This window comes from Gavia stellata, chromosome 1, assembly GCF_030936135.1.
Source record: "Gavia stellata isolate bGavSte3 chromosome 1, bGavSte3.hap2, whole genome shotgun sequence".
Taxonomy (NCBI): domain Eukaryota; kingdom Metazoa; phylum Chordata; class Aves; order Gaviiformes; family Gaviidae; genus Gavia; species Gavia stellata.
In genome coordinates, this window is record NC_082594.1 from 18,168,158 (window position 1) to 18,184,080 (window position 15,923).

General features: G+C 46.1%; 1 protein-coding gene across 1 annotated transcript; it reads left to right on the top strand.

Annotated features, from left to right (window-relative positions):
- The first annotated feature begins 589 nt into the window (after positions 1-589).
- On the top strand, positions 590-14,233 carry RAB39A (RAB39A, member RAS oncogene family). The gene is made up of 2 exons (XM_059821963.1): positions 590-912; positions 13,807-14,233. Exons 1-2 carry the CDS (start codon positions 590-592, stop codon positions 14,231-14,233), a joined length of 750 nt encoding a protein of 249 aa, XP_059677946.1.
- Positions 14,234-15,923: the final 1,690 nt, after the last annotated feature.

The window sequence follows — 15,923 nt, forward strand, 5'->3', positions numbered from 1 at the left end:
AGCTGGGCCCCGGGCACGGGCTGGAGCCGCAAGGCAGCCTCGGCTCCGCAGCACGACGGTGGGCGGCCGGCGGTCCCCTCCGCAGAGCCGCCGTTGCTGCGGGCGGCGGGCGCGGGGCCGCGCGGCCCGCCCGCCCTGCCCGCCGCGGGGGAGGACCCGTCTCGCCGCGCACATGACGGCATGGTGGGAGGCCCCGGCGGGCGGCTCGGCCGCGCCGCCACCGCAGAGCCGGGGGGAGAGGCGGGCCCCAGCGCGCACCCCGCGGCCGGAGGGCCCGGGGCAGCCGCGGCGGGGGCGCGGAGCGGGGGCCCGAGGGCCGGGGCGGGCGGCGGGAGCGGGGAGCGCGGTGCTGAAGGAACAGCGCCCGCGAGCGCCGCCCGCCCCGCCCCGCCCCGCCCCGCCCCGCCCGGGCAGCCAGCGGGAGCCCGGCGCGGCGCCCCGGGAGCGGGGCGGGGGGACACGGCCTCCGCCCGCCCGCCGGCCGCCGCCGCCCTGCCCGGCGCGGCCGGCGCGGGGGCTCCGTCCTGCACCCGCGGGAGCGGCTCCCCGGGCCCCGCGCACCCCCCGCCGCCGCCCGCCCGCTGCGCCGATGCCGGGCGTGGGGGCGATCGGAGCGCGGTGCAGGCACCGGCCGCGCAGGAGCCCCAGGAAGAGCCCCAAGGCGGAGCCGGGCCAGGCCGGGGCCGCCATGGACGCGGCGATTTGGATCTACCAGTTCCGGCTGATCGTGCTGGGCGACTCGACCGTGGGCAAGTCCTGCCTCTTGCACCGCTTCACCGAGGGCCGCTTCCCGGGGCCGCTGCACTCCGACCCCACCGTGGGGGTGGACTTCTTCTCCCGGCTGGTGGAGATCGAGCCCGGCAAGAGGGTCAAGCTGCAGCTCTGGGACACGGCGGGGCAGGAGCGGTTCAGGTACAGGACCCGGGATCTTCTCCCCCCCGCCCCCCCCCCATCCGCCCCCCAAACCTGCCGGCCCCCGGGCGCGCCCTGCCCCGCAGCCCCGGCCCCCGCCGCCCTCCCGGCACCGTACCCTCATCGTCCGGCACATCTGCCCCAAGGACCTCGCCTTGCCCCCCTGCACGTCTCGCTCTGCACCCGCCTGGCCGCTGTGCCCCACACAGCCCTCCACCCCCTCGCCATCCAGCCTCACCACCAGTGCCTTCCCCTGCCCCCCACCCCTGTTGCCCACCATCCCTCTCGCCCCACTGCCCCCCAGTTCCCCCCCAGGAGCTTCCCCCTTCCCCACCCCTTCCCTTCACACCCGCCAGGGAACAGGTACCCCTCCCCTCCCAGCTCACACTAGGGGGTAACAAGTGGCCTTGTCCTGTTTCTCCTTCCCTCCCCCATCTTTGCCCTGAAGCCCCGGACCTAGGGTAGCAATCCCTCCTCCGCCTTTTTCCCCCTTCTTTGCAGCAGGAGGCCCCTGCTTCACCCTGCGTTTCTGACTTTGTCATCACCTCCGAACTCATCCTCCCCTGCAGTATTTCCCTCTGCCGTAACTCTCCCTCCCATGCAATCTGGAGAGAGCAGGCCACCTCCCTGCTCTGCCTCCTTCCAGCACGGCAGCACTGCGAGCACCAGTGCAACCTTGGCCGTGTGGAAGCCACCGGGCAGCCAGCTACAGTCCCTTACTACACTTCTATCTGCCTTCTGCACCTGCTCTGCACTGATGGTTGCCAGGAGCCTTCACTAATACCTCTATCATTTATAGTGTAGCTAAGCTAGCTCGAATGCTGCACTATTAAATCCCCTCCTTTCTCCTCCCTGTTTGGGAGCAAAACTACCCTCTTTTCCTGCCCCAGAAGAGTCACGGTCATTGCCCAACATACAAACTGGTACTGTCATTCACTGGCTCTTGTGGCTCTGTTGTATCTGTAGTGCTTGCCACTTCGGGCAAGTTGCATATGTACTTGGGGTTCAGTAGGTATGAATTTGGGTGGGAGGCTAATGCGTAGCCCATCTATGTGGTCCCCGACCCACGCACTTGTTACTGGGATGCTAGCAGGAGGGTTGAAATGGGTCTCCTCGCTGGCCAGAATCGATTCTTTTATGTTCCCTGTCTTCCGCTGCAACAGTTGTGCAGATTCTCACACTCAGCTAAAGAGGTGGGATTTCAGTGTTTTACCAGGGGACACCAACCCTTTTTTTTTTTCAGTAACAAGCACTACAGGAAAACAACAAAAAACTTCCCTGGGCTCGTGTGAGTGACTTTATACGTCTTTTTGCAGGCAGGCCTCTGAAGGCTTTTTTCACCCTCCTTGTGCTTTCCAGCAAAGAATGTAAAATACTTGTAAACAAGTGACTAAGAATGTTTAATCTCTTTATTTTGAATTTGCTGACAAATAACCGGGATGGCCAATGACAAGGCACTTGACTGAAAGGAATGCAAATGCAGAGAGTTTTGCATACATTTTAAATCAAATGATCACCATCCTTTAACCCAGGAATGCTCAGGGGATATACAGTGATGAGTCATGCAGTCAGTTGCTTTTAAATTTACCATTAGTATACATCTGTGTTTTTTCTAATACCCAGAAGATACAAACTGAAGGAAGTAGTTTTAAGCATTTGTGTTTGTTTTTCTAAGAGTTTCTTGTCAGTTGGTGTACCAGATAGCATAGTGTTTATTGCATAGTCTGTTTTACACTTACTCAAGTAAATTATAAATATTTTACAAAGTTATACACCACAGGTTAAAATCTCGCACATTCTGTTCTTTTTTAATGGAGAAGACCACGGAACACAAGCAAAGACAGTCTTGGGGAAGAACTAATTATTCCAAGAAGTAATCTAATTTTGTGGAACACCAAGCGATTTGCAGTTCTGATTCCCAGTTCTGCTCTGGTTCACTTGCATTGGGACTTTAGAGGAGGTAAAACCTGGCTTTAAAGCTCCCTGGGGAGTTCCCTGTCTGCAGGGCAAACTACTGGCTGCATAACAACCCCTTCTTTTGGTCCCAGGCATTAGGGCCATTCCCAGGGGAAGAGTAAGGTGTGACACACCTGCCATCACGCTCTCTTGAAAGAGAGCACGTATTTTCTTGGAGAAACTGTTTTGGAAAAATTCTTATGTGTGTTTAGTTCATTGATGCTGCTGTATTTGAACTGGATTTCATGCATGGTCTTAGAAATCCTCTTTAACATGCACCGTTTGGATTACTTCTCAAATAAAGTAATTCTCACTGCTTCCACAAGAAGGGTGAGCAAGCTGCAGACACTGGTGCTGGACAGTTTACTTATTTTGAGCTCAGACAGGGCAGTTACTGTCTATATTTACTTTGATATCTCTAAGCAGAATCTCCCATTGTGCTAGGTGCCATACAGACAGCAACAACATAATCAATAACTTTTAACGCCTTACTAGAACAAGAACCTACAGACTTGCTTAGTACAGACTCAGGCCTGTAATGCAGACAAAGGTAAACGAGGGGTACACCCTAAGTTTCTTTCTATCTTGAGATTAGTTGTCATTTAGAGCAATCTGCTGCTTTGGCTGTGTTTCACATCATCTACTTTGCTGTGATTTTTTTGTTTTTTGTTTAATTTTCCTGTATTTAAATCCAACAATATATTTAAATCATAAAACTTCCAAGGCTATAAAGTGCTTGCTAGTGGTGCTAAGACTGAGAGTTCATTTCAAGAACATAGGGGCAAAATATTGTGGCAATGCCTCAATTATATTAACCCACTTTTTAGTAGACTATGGTATTAGATACATTCTGTTTCTAACACATGGCTTGAAAATAAAACACTCTCCTTCTTCTTTTTCAGTAAGCAATATGTATTTTCAAAATTAATACCATTACAATGTAGCCTTTAGTCATAGTATAAAAATACATCTTCAAAATTAGATAAAGCTTTTATCTAAGTTTGGTTCATCTGGTAAAGATCAGTAAGATCATTATGAGAAAGAAACACTGTGACTGATTTAAAGTCACCCTAAAGCCATAGTCTGATGTGATTAATACATCTTCTCATTCATATTCAGAAACAATTGTTCTGCGGCCATCATCTCACCAAGGCTTTTCTTGAGATTATTAATTAGGGTCTCACATCTTGAACCTAATATTTAGATTAAGCTAAGAGAGTGTCTTCTGTTCTAGACAGTATTTTCCCCTTCCATAATGGTAGTTTACGCAGAATCAGTTAGCAGAACCAGTACATACTCTACATGGGAAGTCATAATTTACAAAAGAATTTAGGATCTGCATTTAACAAGTATTCCCAATTAAAACTAAAGACTTCAAAGTTATCCTTTGGAAAAACATTCTAACGTATCATTATTGCACATCACAGCGTATAACTTCTTGAGGAGCAGTCTTGCCTCCAGCAATTTCAAATACAGAACCATCTGGAGGAACCTTACAGCATTCCATACCAAAGTGTCGTGGTTCTCTGTTAATACTTAGCGCAGTCTTACCTTTTTACCATGTTGCAATAGGGAAAAAATGGATTTTCTCCAACCCTTTATCCCTATTTACCTTTATTACAAATGCCAAGCATTATGCAAAATGAGCATAAATATTATTTATACAAGTATTCTTGCTGAGAATAAAAACTTAGGATGGTCTTGAGGATGCTAGGACAGTCCATATTTAACAACAGCACAGAAAAGTAGCTTTGTAATCTCTGTTTCTTTATATGGAGTGGGGGAGAAAATAAGAATTACCTTTTCAATAATGCTTATGTCAATTTTTGTAACTCTCAGGCAAAGATGGTACAATAGTTCACATATTTAGTGTGGACCGACTGGAGGCTGCAGCACACCCATGATCAGTGGTTGGCATGACAGGCATACTCCAGCCTGGAAGAGGAGGAGCTGCACAGCCACGTATGCCTCCGGTCACCAAGGGGTTACAGTCACCTCTGTTAAGTAGGAGGGTCGTTTCCTTTCATTTAGTGTAGCCATGGGAAGCCGGCAAACTCCCTCCTGAATTATCAGCTTGCACCTTGAACAAAGGACCGGGCAGACACATTGGTTTGGGCACTTCCATTAGCTATCTCTTAGAGAAGAGTTCAGAGTCTTCTGTGAAAGAGAAGCTGAGAGAGGAGGCAGCAAGGAAGTACTGGGCACAAAGGAATAGAAGAAAACCAAAGTGGTTTAGGCAGAGAGATCAGACACGTGAATAAAGACAGATGCAGGGATGGATTTAAGAGTTCTGTCCCCCTTTCATTCAAAGTCACAGAATCACAGAATCACAGAATCACTAAGGTTGGAAAAGACCTGTAAGATCATCAAGTCCAACCATTAAAAAAACAAAAACCAAAACACCACACACACACAAAAAAACCCCACAACACAACAAACACCACGCCCATCAAGCCACATCCCACAATGCAACCTCCACACGCTCCTTGAATACCTCCAGGGAGGGTGACTCAACCACCTCCCTGGGCAGCCTACTCCACTGTGTTACCACTCTCTCAGTAAAGAAATTTTTACTAATGTCCAGTCTGTATCTCCCCTGCCGCAACTTGAGGGCATTTCCTCTAGTGCTGTCACTCGTCACTTGAGAGAAGAGACCAACACCCACCTCTCTGCAACCCCCTTTCAGGTAGTTGTAGAGAGCGATAATGTCTCCCCTCAGCCTCCTCTTCTCCAGGCTGAACAACCCCAGTTCCCTCAGCCGCTCCTCATAACACTTGTGCTCCAGACCCCTCACCAGCTTCGTCGCCTTTCTCTGGACACGCTCCAGCACCTCAATGTCCTTCTTGTAGTGAGGGGCCCAAAACTGAACACAGGATTCGAGTTGCGGCCTCACCAGCGCCGAGTACAGAGGCACGATCACCTCCCTGCTCCTGCTGGCCACACCGTTTCTGATACAAGCCAGGATGCCGTTGGCCTTCTTGGCCACCTGGGCACACTGCTGGCTCATATTCAGCTAGATGTCAATCAACACCCCCAGGTCCTTTTCTGCGGGGGAACTTTCCAGCCACTCGTCCCCAAGCCTGTAGCGTTGCCTGGGGTTCTTGTGACCAAAGTGCAGGACTCGGCACTTGGCCTTGTTGAACCTCATCCAGTTGGCCTGGGCCCATCGATCCAGCCTGTCCAGATCCCTCTGCAGAGCCTTCCTACCCTCCAGCAGATCAACACTCCCACCCAACTTGGTGTCGTCTGCAAACTTGCTGAGAGAGCACTCTATCCCCAGATCATCGATAAATATATTAAACAAGACCGGTCCCAAAACTGAGCCCTGGGGGACTCCGCTTGTGACCGTCTGCCAACTGGATTTCGCTCCATTCACCACGACTCTCTGGGCTCAGCTGTCCAGATAGTTTTTTACCCAGCGAAGAGTGCACCTGTCTAAGCCACGAGTCACCAGCTTCTCCAGGAGAATACTGTGGGAGACAGTGTCGAAGGCTTTACTAAAGTCCAGGTAGACAACGTCAACAGCCTTTCCCTCATCCACTCGGCGGGTCACCTGGTCATAGAAGGAGATCAGGTTGGTCAAGCAGGACCTGCCTTTCATGAACCCGTGCTGGCTGGGCCTGATCCCTTGGTTATCCTGCACGTGCCCTGTGAGCACCCTCAGGATGAACCTCTCCATAATCTTCCCCGGCATGGAGGTCAGGCTGACAGGCCTGTAGTTCCCCAGATCCTCCTTCCGGCCCTTCTTGTAGATGGGCGTCACATTGACAAGCCTCCAGTCATCTGGGACCTCCCCTGTTAACCAGGACTGTTGATAAATGATGGAGAGTGGCTTGGCAAGCTCCTCCGCCAGCTCCCTCAGCACCCTTGGGTGGATGCCATCAGGCCCCATAGACTTATGAGTGTCCAGGTGGCATAGCAGGTTGTTAACTGCTTCCTCCTGGATCACAGGGAGTTTGTTCTGCTCTCCATCCTTGTCTTCCAGCTCAGGGAGCTGAATACCCTGAGGGTATCTGGTCTGGCTATTAAAGACTGAGGCAAAGAAGGCATTAAGTACCTCAGTCTTTTCCTCATCCTTCGTGACAATGTTCCCTCCCGCATCCAGAAAGGATGGAGATTCTCCTTGGCTCTCTTTTTGTTGTTAATGTATTTATAGAAGCATTTTTTGTTATCCCTCACAACTGTGGCCAGGTTGAGCTCTAGCTGGGCTTTTGCCTTTCTAATTCCCTCTCTGCATGACCTAACGAGGTCCTTGTATTCTTCTTCACTTGCCTGCCCCTTCTTCCAGAGGTGATAAATTCTCTTTTTTTCCCTGAGTCTCAGCAAAAGCTCCTTGTTCAGCCAGGCCGGTCGTCTTCCCCGCCGGCTCTTCTTACAGCACATTGGGACTACCTACTCCTGCGCCTTCAAGATTTCCTTCTTGAAGAATGTCCAGCCTTCCTGGGCCCCTTTGCCCTTCATGACCGTCTCCCAAGGGACCCTCCCAACCAGTGTCCTGAACAGGTCAAAGTCTGCCCTCTGGAAGTCCATGGTAGTGGTATTGCTGACCCCCCTCCTTACTTGGCCAAGAATTGAGAATTCTATCATTTCATGGTCGCTAAGCCCAAGACGGCCTCCGACCTTCACTTCTCCCACCAGTCCCTCTCTGTTTGTAAACAGCAGGTCAAGCAGGGCACCTTCCCTGGTAGGCTCGCTTACCAGCTGTGTCAGGAAGTTATCTTCCACACACTCCAGGAACCTCCGGGACTGATTCCTCTCTGCTGTGTTATATTTCCAGCAGACATCTGGTAAGTTGAAGTCCCCCACAAGAACAAGGGCTTGCAACTGTGAGACTTCTGCCAGTCACTTGTAGAATGCTTCATCGGCTTCTTCGCCCTGGTTGGGTGGTCTATAACAGACCCCCAGCAGGATATCCGCCTTGTTAGCCTTCCCCCTCATCCTTACCCATAAGCATTCAACCCTGTCGTCACAATCATCGAGCTCTATACAATCAAAGCACTCCTTGACGTACAGAGCCACCCCACCGCCTCTCCTTCCTTGCCTATCCCTCCTGAAGAGCTTACAGCCATCCATTGCAGCACTCCAGTCATGCGAGTCGTCCCACCATGTTTCTGTGATGGCGACCACGTCATAGCTGTCCCACTGCACAACGGCTTCCAGCTCCTCCTGTTTGCTGCCCATGCTGCGTGCATTGGAATAGATGCACTTGAGCTGGGCTATCGATCTTGCCCCCAACATTGGCACGCCACCCCTAGGCTCATCTCTAGGTACCCTGGCTTCATCCCCTACCCCCTTCAAATCTAGTTTAAAGCCCTCTCAATGAGGCTTGCCAACTCATGGGCGAGTATCCTTTTCCCCCTTGAGGATAGTTGAACACCGTCTGCACTCAGCAGGCCCGGTGCCGCGTAGACCGCCCCATGGTCAAAAAACCCCAAATTCCTCTGATGGCACCAGTCTCTGAGCCACACGTTGACCAGATTCGCTTTCCTGTTTCTATCAGCGTTCCTCCCCGCCACTGAAGGGATTGAGGAAAACACCACCTGTGCTCCCGATCCCTCAACCAGTCTCCCCAGTGCTTTGAAGTCCTTCTTGATCCCTTTTAGGCTTCTTCACTCAATCTCCAGTCACAGGCAGATTTTCCAGATTCTAAATCTGAGCGAAGTTCTGCTTCCCACTTCCAGCCAGCTCCTCCACTTAACCGCTTTCTGGAAGGCTTCATTGCTGTCTCCCCAATTTTAGAAGAAAGGCTGCTCTTTGGCCATGACTTTTTCACCCTAATCCCGCCCTGCCCCTAATTTAAGGCTTTCCCCCTGTTAAAGGAAGCACTCCCCTCTCCCTCCTTCCCCACAGAAAATTAATCATGGTGCTGCAAGTAACACATTCCCTTCCATAGTGCTAGTTTAATGACATGAATTGGCTGAACCGAAGTTTACTCTATACGAGAAGCCATCATTTCAACAATAATTTAGGATCTGCAGGGGGATAATTTGAGAAATGGAAATTTAAACATCCTTTATGAATAAGTTGGACTACATCAAACCTGACCTGTCACCAGTTCCTCGTCCTGACTTGTAAAACTTGCAGGACCCTAGGGTTTTTTTCCCTCTGTTCAAAAAGTGACAACAATAAGGGAATTTAAAACTTCATTTTGCTTTTAGAGTCTCATCTTGCACCACTTACCAAAGTGTGTATAATCGTGTATGTGGATTCCCTTCTTGTGCAAGAACACAAGCAAGGCCAGTCTGGTTTTGTCTATGGTCCATACTTGGATACCTTGTCTCTGATAGAGTCTTTGAATTCCCCTGAGTACTCTGCTATTCTGTACTTTCATCTTGAGGGACTTCTGGAGACTGATGCGGTTTGTCTATTTACTAAAGCTCACTCAGTCTCTTGTTCAGGACTTGTTCAGTCTTCATGGAATACAGATAAACTCTTTGTATTCATAACATCTTTCCCAAGGAGATCTAGAAGTCTATCAGCTGTTGCATGAAAAGCCTTTTACTGTCAGCCCTCCTTATCTTTTGTTGGCTACCATGCATTCTCATCATCAAGCTTTTCAGTGAAGACAAACGCAGTACATTGACATGGCCTGTAAAGTCTATAAAGCTGTACGTCTTCTGAGCAAAACCCCTTGAGCGGCCTCTGTACCATGGGCTCTGTGAACACTGACCTGTGCCTTGTGAAGTAGTGCAGGAGGAATCTGTGTGAAAGATAGGGACCTCCACTGTGCTAAAAGAAAGTTCCTCTACATTTTGCGAGGAGCGTGAACCCATCTGAGGGTGTTGGCATGCTCTTGGGAAGCCCTCCCAAGCAGAACCCTTCCGGGCACTCACCTGGAGCAGTGGTTTGTTTTCAGCTCAGATCTGAGCTAAGAGGGAAGGCAGGGCTGTCCCCGCTGAGCGGCTCACAGTCTGCACAGAGGCAAAGTACTCACATCCCCAGGGAACTTATTCAGGCACCATGGTTAGGTACGCAGCTGAGTGGAGCACACCTTCAGATGTCTGCCTAAGCCTTGTTGAAGGCACTTGAAAGTCCTATAATCTATAATATAAACTTGAAAGTCTTATAATCTTTAGCAATAGTAAGAGGCAAAAATTGCCATTGCACTTAGTTTTATAGAGAAAAAAACAAACCAAACCAAAGCAGAGAGACCTACCAGACCATCTAAGTCAATGCTCTTTCATTCTTTCTAGGTGTGATACAGGGCATAAGTGAGCAGAAGTACATCCACTTCAGACAGTTCATTTTCCAAATAACTCTAAGCTGTCTACTAAAAATATATCTAATACTTAATCTATCTGATTGTCATATTTAAGTCAAATATTTCGCATCTGTAAGGTGTTTCAGATACTGTTGAACAACCTATGTGGTGGGTTGACCCTGGCTGGACACCAGGTGCCCACCAAAGCTGCTCTATCACTCCCCCTCCTCAGCTGGACAGGGGAGAGAAAAGAGAACAAAAGGCTCATGGTTCGAGATAAGGACAGGGAGATCACTCACCAATTACCATCACAGGCAAAACAGACTCGACTTGGGGAAATTTGGTTCATTTATTACCAATCAAAATCAGAGTAGGATAATGAGAAATAAAACCAAATCTTAAAAACACCTTCCCTCCACCCCTCCCTTCTTTCCGGGCTCAACTTCACTCCCAATTTCTCTACCTCCTCCCCCTGAGCAGCACAGGGGGACGGGGAATGGGGGCTGTGGTCAGTTCATCACACGTTGTTTCTGCCGCTCCTTCCTCCTCAGGAGGAGGACTCCTCACACTCTTCCCCTGCTCCAGCGTGGGGTCCCTCCCACGGGAGACAGTTCTCCATGAACTTCTCCAATGTGAGTCCTTCCCACGGGCTGCCATTCTTCACAAAGTGCTCCAGCATGGGTCCTTTCTACAGGTGCAGTCCTTCAGGAACAGACTGCTCCAGTGTGGGTCCCCCATGGGGTCACAAGTCCTGCCAGCAAACCTGCTCCAGCGTGGGCTGCTCTCTCCATGGGGCCACAGGTCCTGCCAGGAGCCTGCTCCAGCGTGGGCTTCCCACAGGGTCACAGCCTCCTTTGGGCATCCGCCTGCTCCGGTGTGGGGTCCTCCGTGGGCTGCAGGTGGATATCTGCTCCACCGTGGACCTCCACGGGCTGCAGGGGCACAGCCTGCCTCACCATGGTCTTCACCAGGGGCTGCAGGGGAATCTCTGCTCCGGCGCCTGGAGCACCTCCTCCCCTCCTTCTTCACTGACCTTGGTGTCTGCAGGGTTGTTTCTCTCACATATTCTCACTCCTGTCTCCGGCTGCAGTTGCACAGTTGTGCAGCAACTTTTTCCCTTTCTTAAATATGTTATCCCAGAGGCACTACCACTGTCGCTGATGGGCTCAGCCTTGGCCAGTGGTGGGTCCATCTTGGAGTCGGCTGGCATTGGCTCTATCAGACATAGGAGAAGCTCCTAGCAGCTTCTTACAGAAGCCACCCCGGTAGCCCCCCACTACCAAAACCTTGCCACGCAAACCCAATACAACCTACCGCATTCACATGCCCAGACATTTTTCCCAGTTGATGGCCTAAACTTTCTACTTCAAAATTTTGTCTTATTTGTCAGGAATACTTTCTTTTAAAATGTAACTGCAAATAGTAGCTCACCTTAATAGTAGAACTATTCAAATATTTGTAGACCATATTTTAACAAACATCATCCTTTTCTCAGATGTTAGACAATCACATAGTGTGGTATCATATGTACCTTTAAAACTTTTTGTGTTACTTCTTTCTTTTGTTACTGTTTTCTAAGGTCTCTCTAGTATATTAACCTTTTTTTTGGTAATACTAATTTCAAATTCTACATACCAAAAATACAGAAAAAATGACTGCTGTCTCTCCCATATAGTCACCCAGTTTTTGTGATGTACAGCCCAAAGTTACAGATGCTTTTTAATCATCTCCGTTACAGGCAATACATACACATAATTAAATATAATGGCTTAGATCATCAGCTAGTGTAAATTAGCATATCTGTGCAGAAGTGAGTTACAACAGATGAGGGTACTGATTGCTGTTTATAAGCACCCAGTTAGACATGGAGGGCTGTTTTTCAGTACTCCAGTTCTTAGATACATGATATAATATCATTCTATATAGAAATGCTTGGTAAATGATGCACTGCATTTTCAATACTAACCTACTTTCTTCCCTGGCTAATGCATTTCTCTGGTATAACTGTTTTCAAGATTTTTTTAAAAATGAAAATAGGTTGTGTTATCTTCCACTTCTCCAAATCAAATCCCATTTTTGTCACCCACTTCCGCTCTTTCTAGAACCACTTGAATTATTTTAATGTACTCATTTGTTTTTGCAACTGCTCTACAGCAAGAAAAATGCTTAAGAAAACCTGAAACAGATCTTTATGGCACCTCTATTTAATACTTCACAAAATGTGACCCCCTTCATTTATGGTCTTAAATAATTTTGTGAAACCATGTGTCATTTTTCATATCCAGGCTATTTGAATTAATCTGAGGGTAAGATCCTATTGTCTTCACATTCGAACTGTTCAGAGAGACACTCCATGGACTCTATTGCTGGGAACGTAGAAAAGATCTTTATAAACATTAGGACAAACAATGCCTCCCTGTTATCTAAATAAAACCATTTTGAATGCCGTTTGCTGTGGCTAAATGAATTTAGATATGCCAAGAAACCTAAGCCTTATCTAGCTGTGCACTTACCTATCTGTAATACGGCTACTGCTGCTAATTATACCTCTATGATGTTCAAATTGTTATAAAACACTATATGAAATGCAATGAACTGAAAATCAGAGGGAGCTACTGTTATGGAAAGATACGTTACTCTGTACAGTTCATCCTGATTCCAAAAGTTTTGAGGCTGCATCGTCCTCATAATCGCAATACATTTATGCTAGTAACGAGTGCTGGTGTCCACTCCTTGATACACTGTCACTTCCTTTAAAATGTCTCTTCTCATCTTCTCCATCTTCCTCTGTTGCTCATGATTAGAGACTTACAATCTTTTTTCAGTCCCTGTATCTTTCTCTCTCTCTACATTCTAACAAACATTTTTCCTTCTTCTAGAGCATATTAAAAATCTTTTCAACCAGAGGAAGGATTTCCTTCTTCCAAAATTCCTTCTAGTGAATGCTCTGGAACGTAGAGGGCTTAAAAGTAGAAAATATCTGTTGCCAGTCCTGGAAATCTCATGCCAAAAAAAGAGTAAATGCAATTATAAAGGGCTTTTGAACCTCTGTGTGAGAGAGATGCTGGAGGTAGAAGTGTTCCTTGCCAATGCCGTAGTAAGTGTGTGTTTGCCCAGCTTGGTTTCTTTTGGACAGTTTTATTTAGGGAGTTTCCTTTCTTAGTCTGTTACCTTTAGACTTCTGCAAGCACAAAGAATTATGATTATCTATACAAACTTTTCTGTTAGAGAATATTTCTGCAACAAATGCAAAAGGATATGCTTCTACATCGGCAAGCTTATGCTCCAGGTTTTTCAATGTCTGCCTACATATTTCAGTTTGAAATAATTGATCAGAATAAAGCAAAGTGCATGTTTGTATAAAACAGGAAGACTCAGACTTTAACACCAACAAGTATTTGACAAATAAATATGTATCTTTTATTCTGTGAACAGGTGCCACAGTTTGCTAATAGAGAGTACTTTGCAGAATAATTCAGCTTTCAAAATTCACGCTAGAGATGTTGCCTTCAGGAATGTTTAGAAAGTGAGTTTTGAATGCAAGAAAAAAATGAAAAAGGAACATTTTTGTGTGCAGAAGGTAAATTAATAAATTCAAATTAATTTTTAAAAAGCAAAGATATTTCATAAAACTTATAGTAGATAAAAACACATTGCCACATGGAAAAGTAATCGATTTACAAATAAAATGAAAATATATTTTAATTTTCCTTTTTCTTTTTTTTTTTCCTTCACAGATCAATAACACGCTCTTATTATCGCAATTCTGTGGGTGGCTTACTAGTGTTTGACATCACAAATCGACGATCTTTTGAACATGTGAAAGACTGGCTAGAAGAAGCAAAAATGCATGTGCAGCCCTTTCAGATTGTGTTCCTGTTAGTAGGACATAAATGTGACTTAGTGTCACAGCGTGAGGTTACAAGAGAAGAAGCTGAAAAACTGTCATCTGACTGTGGTATGAAATATATAGAAACTTCAGCAAAAGATGCCACGAATGTTGAAGAGTCCTTTACAATTCTTACACGAGACATCTATGAACTTGTAAAAAAAGGAGAAATCTCAATACAAGATGGATGGGAAGGTGTCAAGAGCGGCTTTGTTCCAAATGTTGTACATTCATCAGAAGAAGCTGTAAAGCCCAGAAGACAGTGCATCTGCTGAATTTGTAGCATGCCAAAGAGCACATCGGGTGTTCAGAAGATGATGCCAACCTAAAAAACAGAATAATAATTTTGAAACAATATTAGATCATGACATAGCTGAATCATAGAACAGTAATTTGTTTTTGTATCCTTCTGTCTAGGTCATAACTTCATAAAACTTTAAGTGCTTTTTTTCTTTTACAGCATACAATAATTTTGTGTGGTCGTCAGGAAAAGAAATTACATATTGCTAAAGGAAAAAATAATCCTACAGCAACACACTGAGAAAGCGCAATAATCATCGTGACATCCTCCTCTCTTGGCCTTTGTATTTTGAATAGTGTTTAAAATCAAGGCTTGATAGGTGAGGATCAGATGAGCTCATTACTTTTGTTCATTCTGCCTTAGTTTTGGACAAGAAAATATTATACCTTATACTTTTTTAATGTGATTCTTTACTCAAGTGCAGGGTTGCTAATGACCATTAAAGTTTAGAATGCTGTAGAATTTAATAATAAAGGTAACTCTAAAGAAAGCAAGCTGAAAGATTGCTCCAATAGCAAACACTTTTGATATGACTATGAATACAAGCCTTACTAAAGAAAAAGAATGTTTTAGAAAAGATGATTTATTTGTATATGAAAATGGAGAATAGAAGCAATGAAATTTGTTATTAAATATTTTCTGAATTGCCAATGAAACTAAATGTGACATCACATATGATCCAGCTGTTATTTGACTTGTATAGAAAACAGATTTCCCAACCACTGGAATTACATTTCGGAGGCCAGATCCTCAGCTGGGTGATTGTCATAGCCACACTGATGCCTAGGGTATTATACTAATTTACACAAACAAAGTCCATATTAGCTTTAAAAAATAAATCTACTTCTAACTAGAAGTAAATGTAAGTTAAAAAGTGCTGCAACCCATGGGGACCCAGGCCTTAAATTTTAATAGAGCAAGGATTGTTTTATTCTCAGTCAGAAAATGTTAAACTGTTGTCTAAAAAATGAAGGTTTGAAAACCAAAACTGTTATGAATAGAGTGTTTGGAGAGGAGAGAATTTCTAAAATAATGCTTGGCTACAGAGAGCAAAGTTGGAGAATCCCTATTCTAAGAAAGCGACACATAATAGCTTTTAATAACAATAATAATAGGAGAAATCTGTGATCATGTAGCATTTTACTGAGCTTGAGGTCATCTTCCTACTCCTCTGAATATAACACACACTAGCTTTATGCAAACTATGCCCTATATGTCTAGCACTTAAATACCAAATAAGTCTACTTCCATTTTATTGTAGTAGTATAAAAAGATGACTTGATCTCCAGAGTTGATAAGAATCTACAATTTATCTGGGCGTACTCATTACCTCTGAACATCAAGCCAGTTATCTTCATATAAAGGTGTTTATCATGTTACAATTCTCCATTTTCAAGACCAGACAACAAGTCTATCTAATCTAACTTTTCTCTTCAACAAACATATAATTGGTTTTCCCTCAGGTTACTTTTAGATCCTTTTACAATCCTTTTGTAAATACTCCGTAGTACAGAGACAGGTTGTTTGGTTCCAGTTATTTTATTCATGTAAGGCCACTAAAATTGACTTCAAAGGGAACTGAAAGGTTAATTTTTTCAACAGCCTGAGTCTCACTTGCACTGAGGCACAGTTACACTGTCATAGAAGGATACAGAGGCCTTAAT

Coding starts and splice junctions, on each gene's coding strand:
- RAB39A (XM_059821963.1), top strand. CDS start 590: ATGCCGGGCGTGGGGGCGATCGGAGCGCGGTGCAGGCACCGGCCGCGC. Junction 913..13,806: donor GCGGGGCAGGAGCGGTTCAG/GTACAGGACCCG, acceptor TTTCCTTCACAG/ATCAATAACACGCTCTTATT.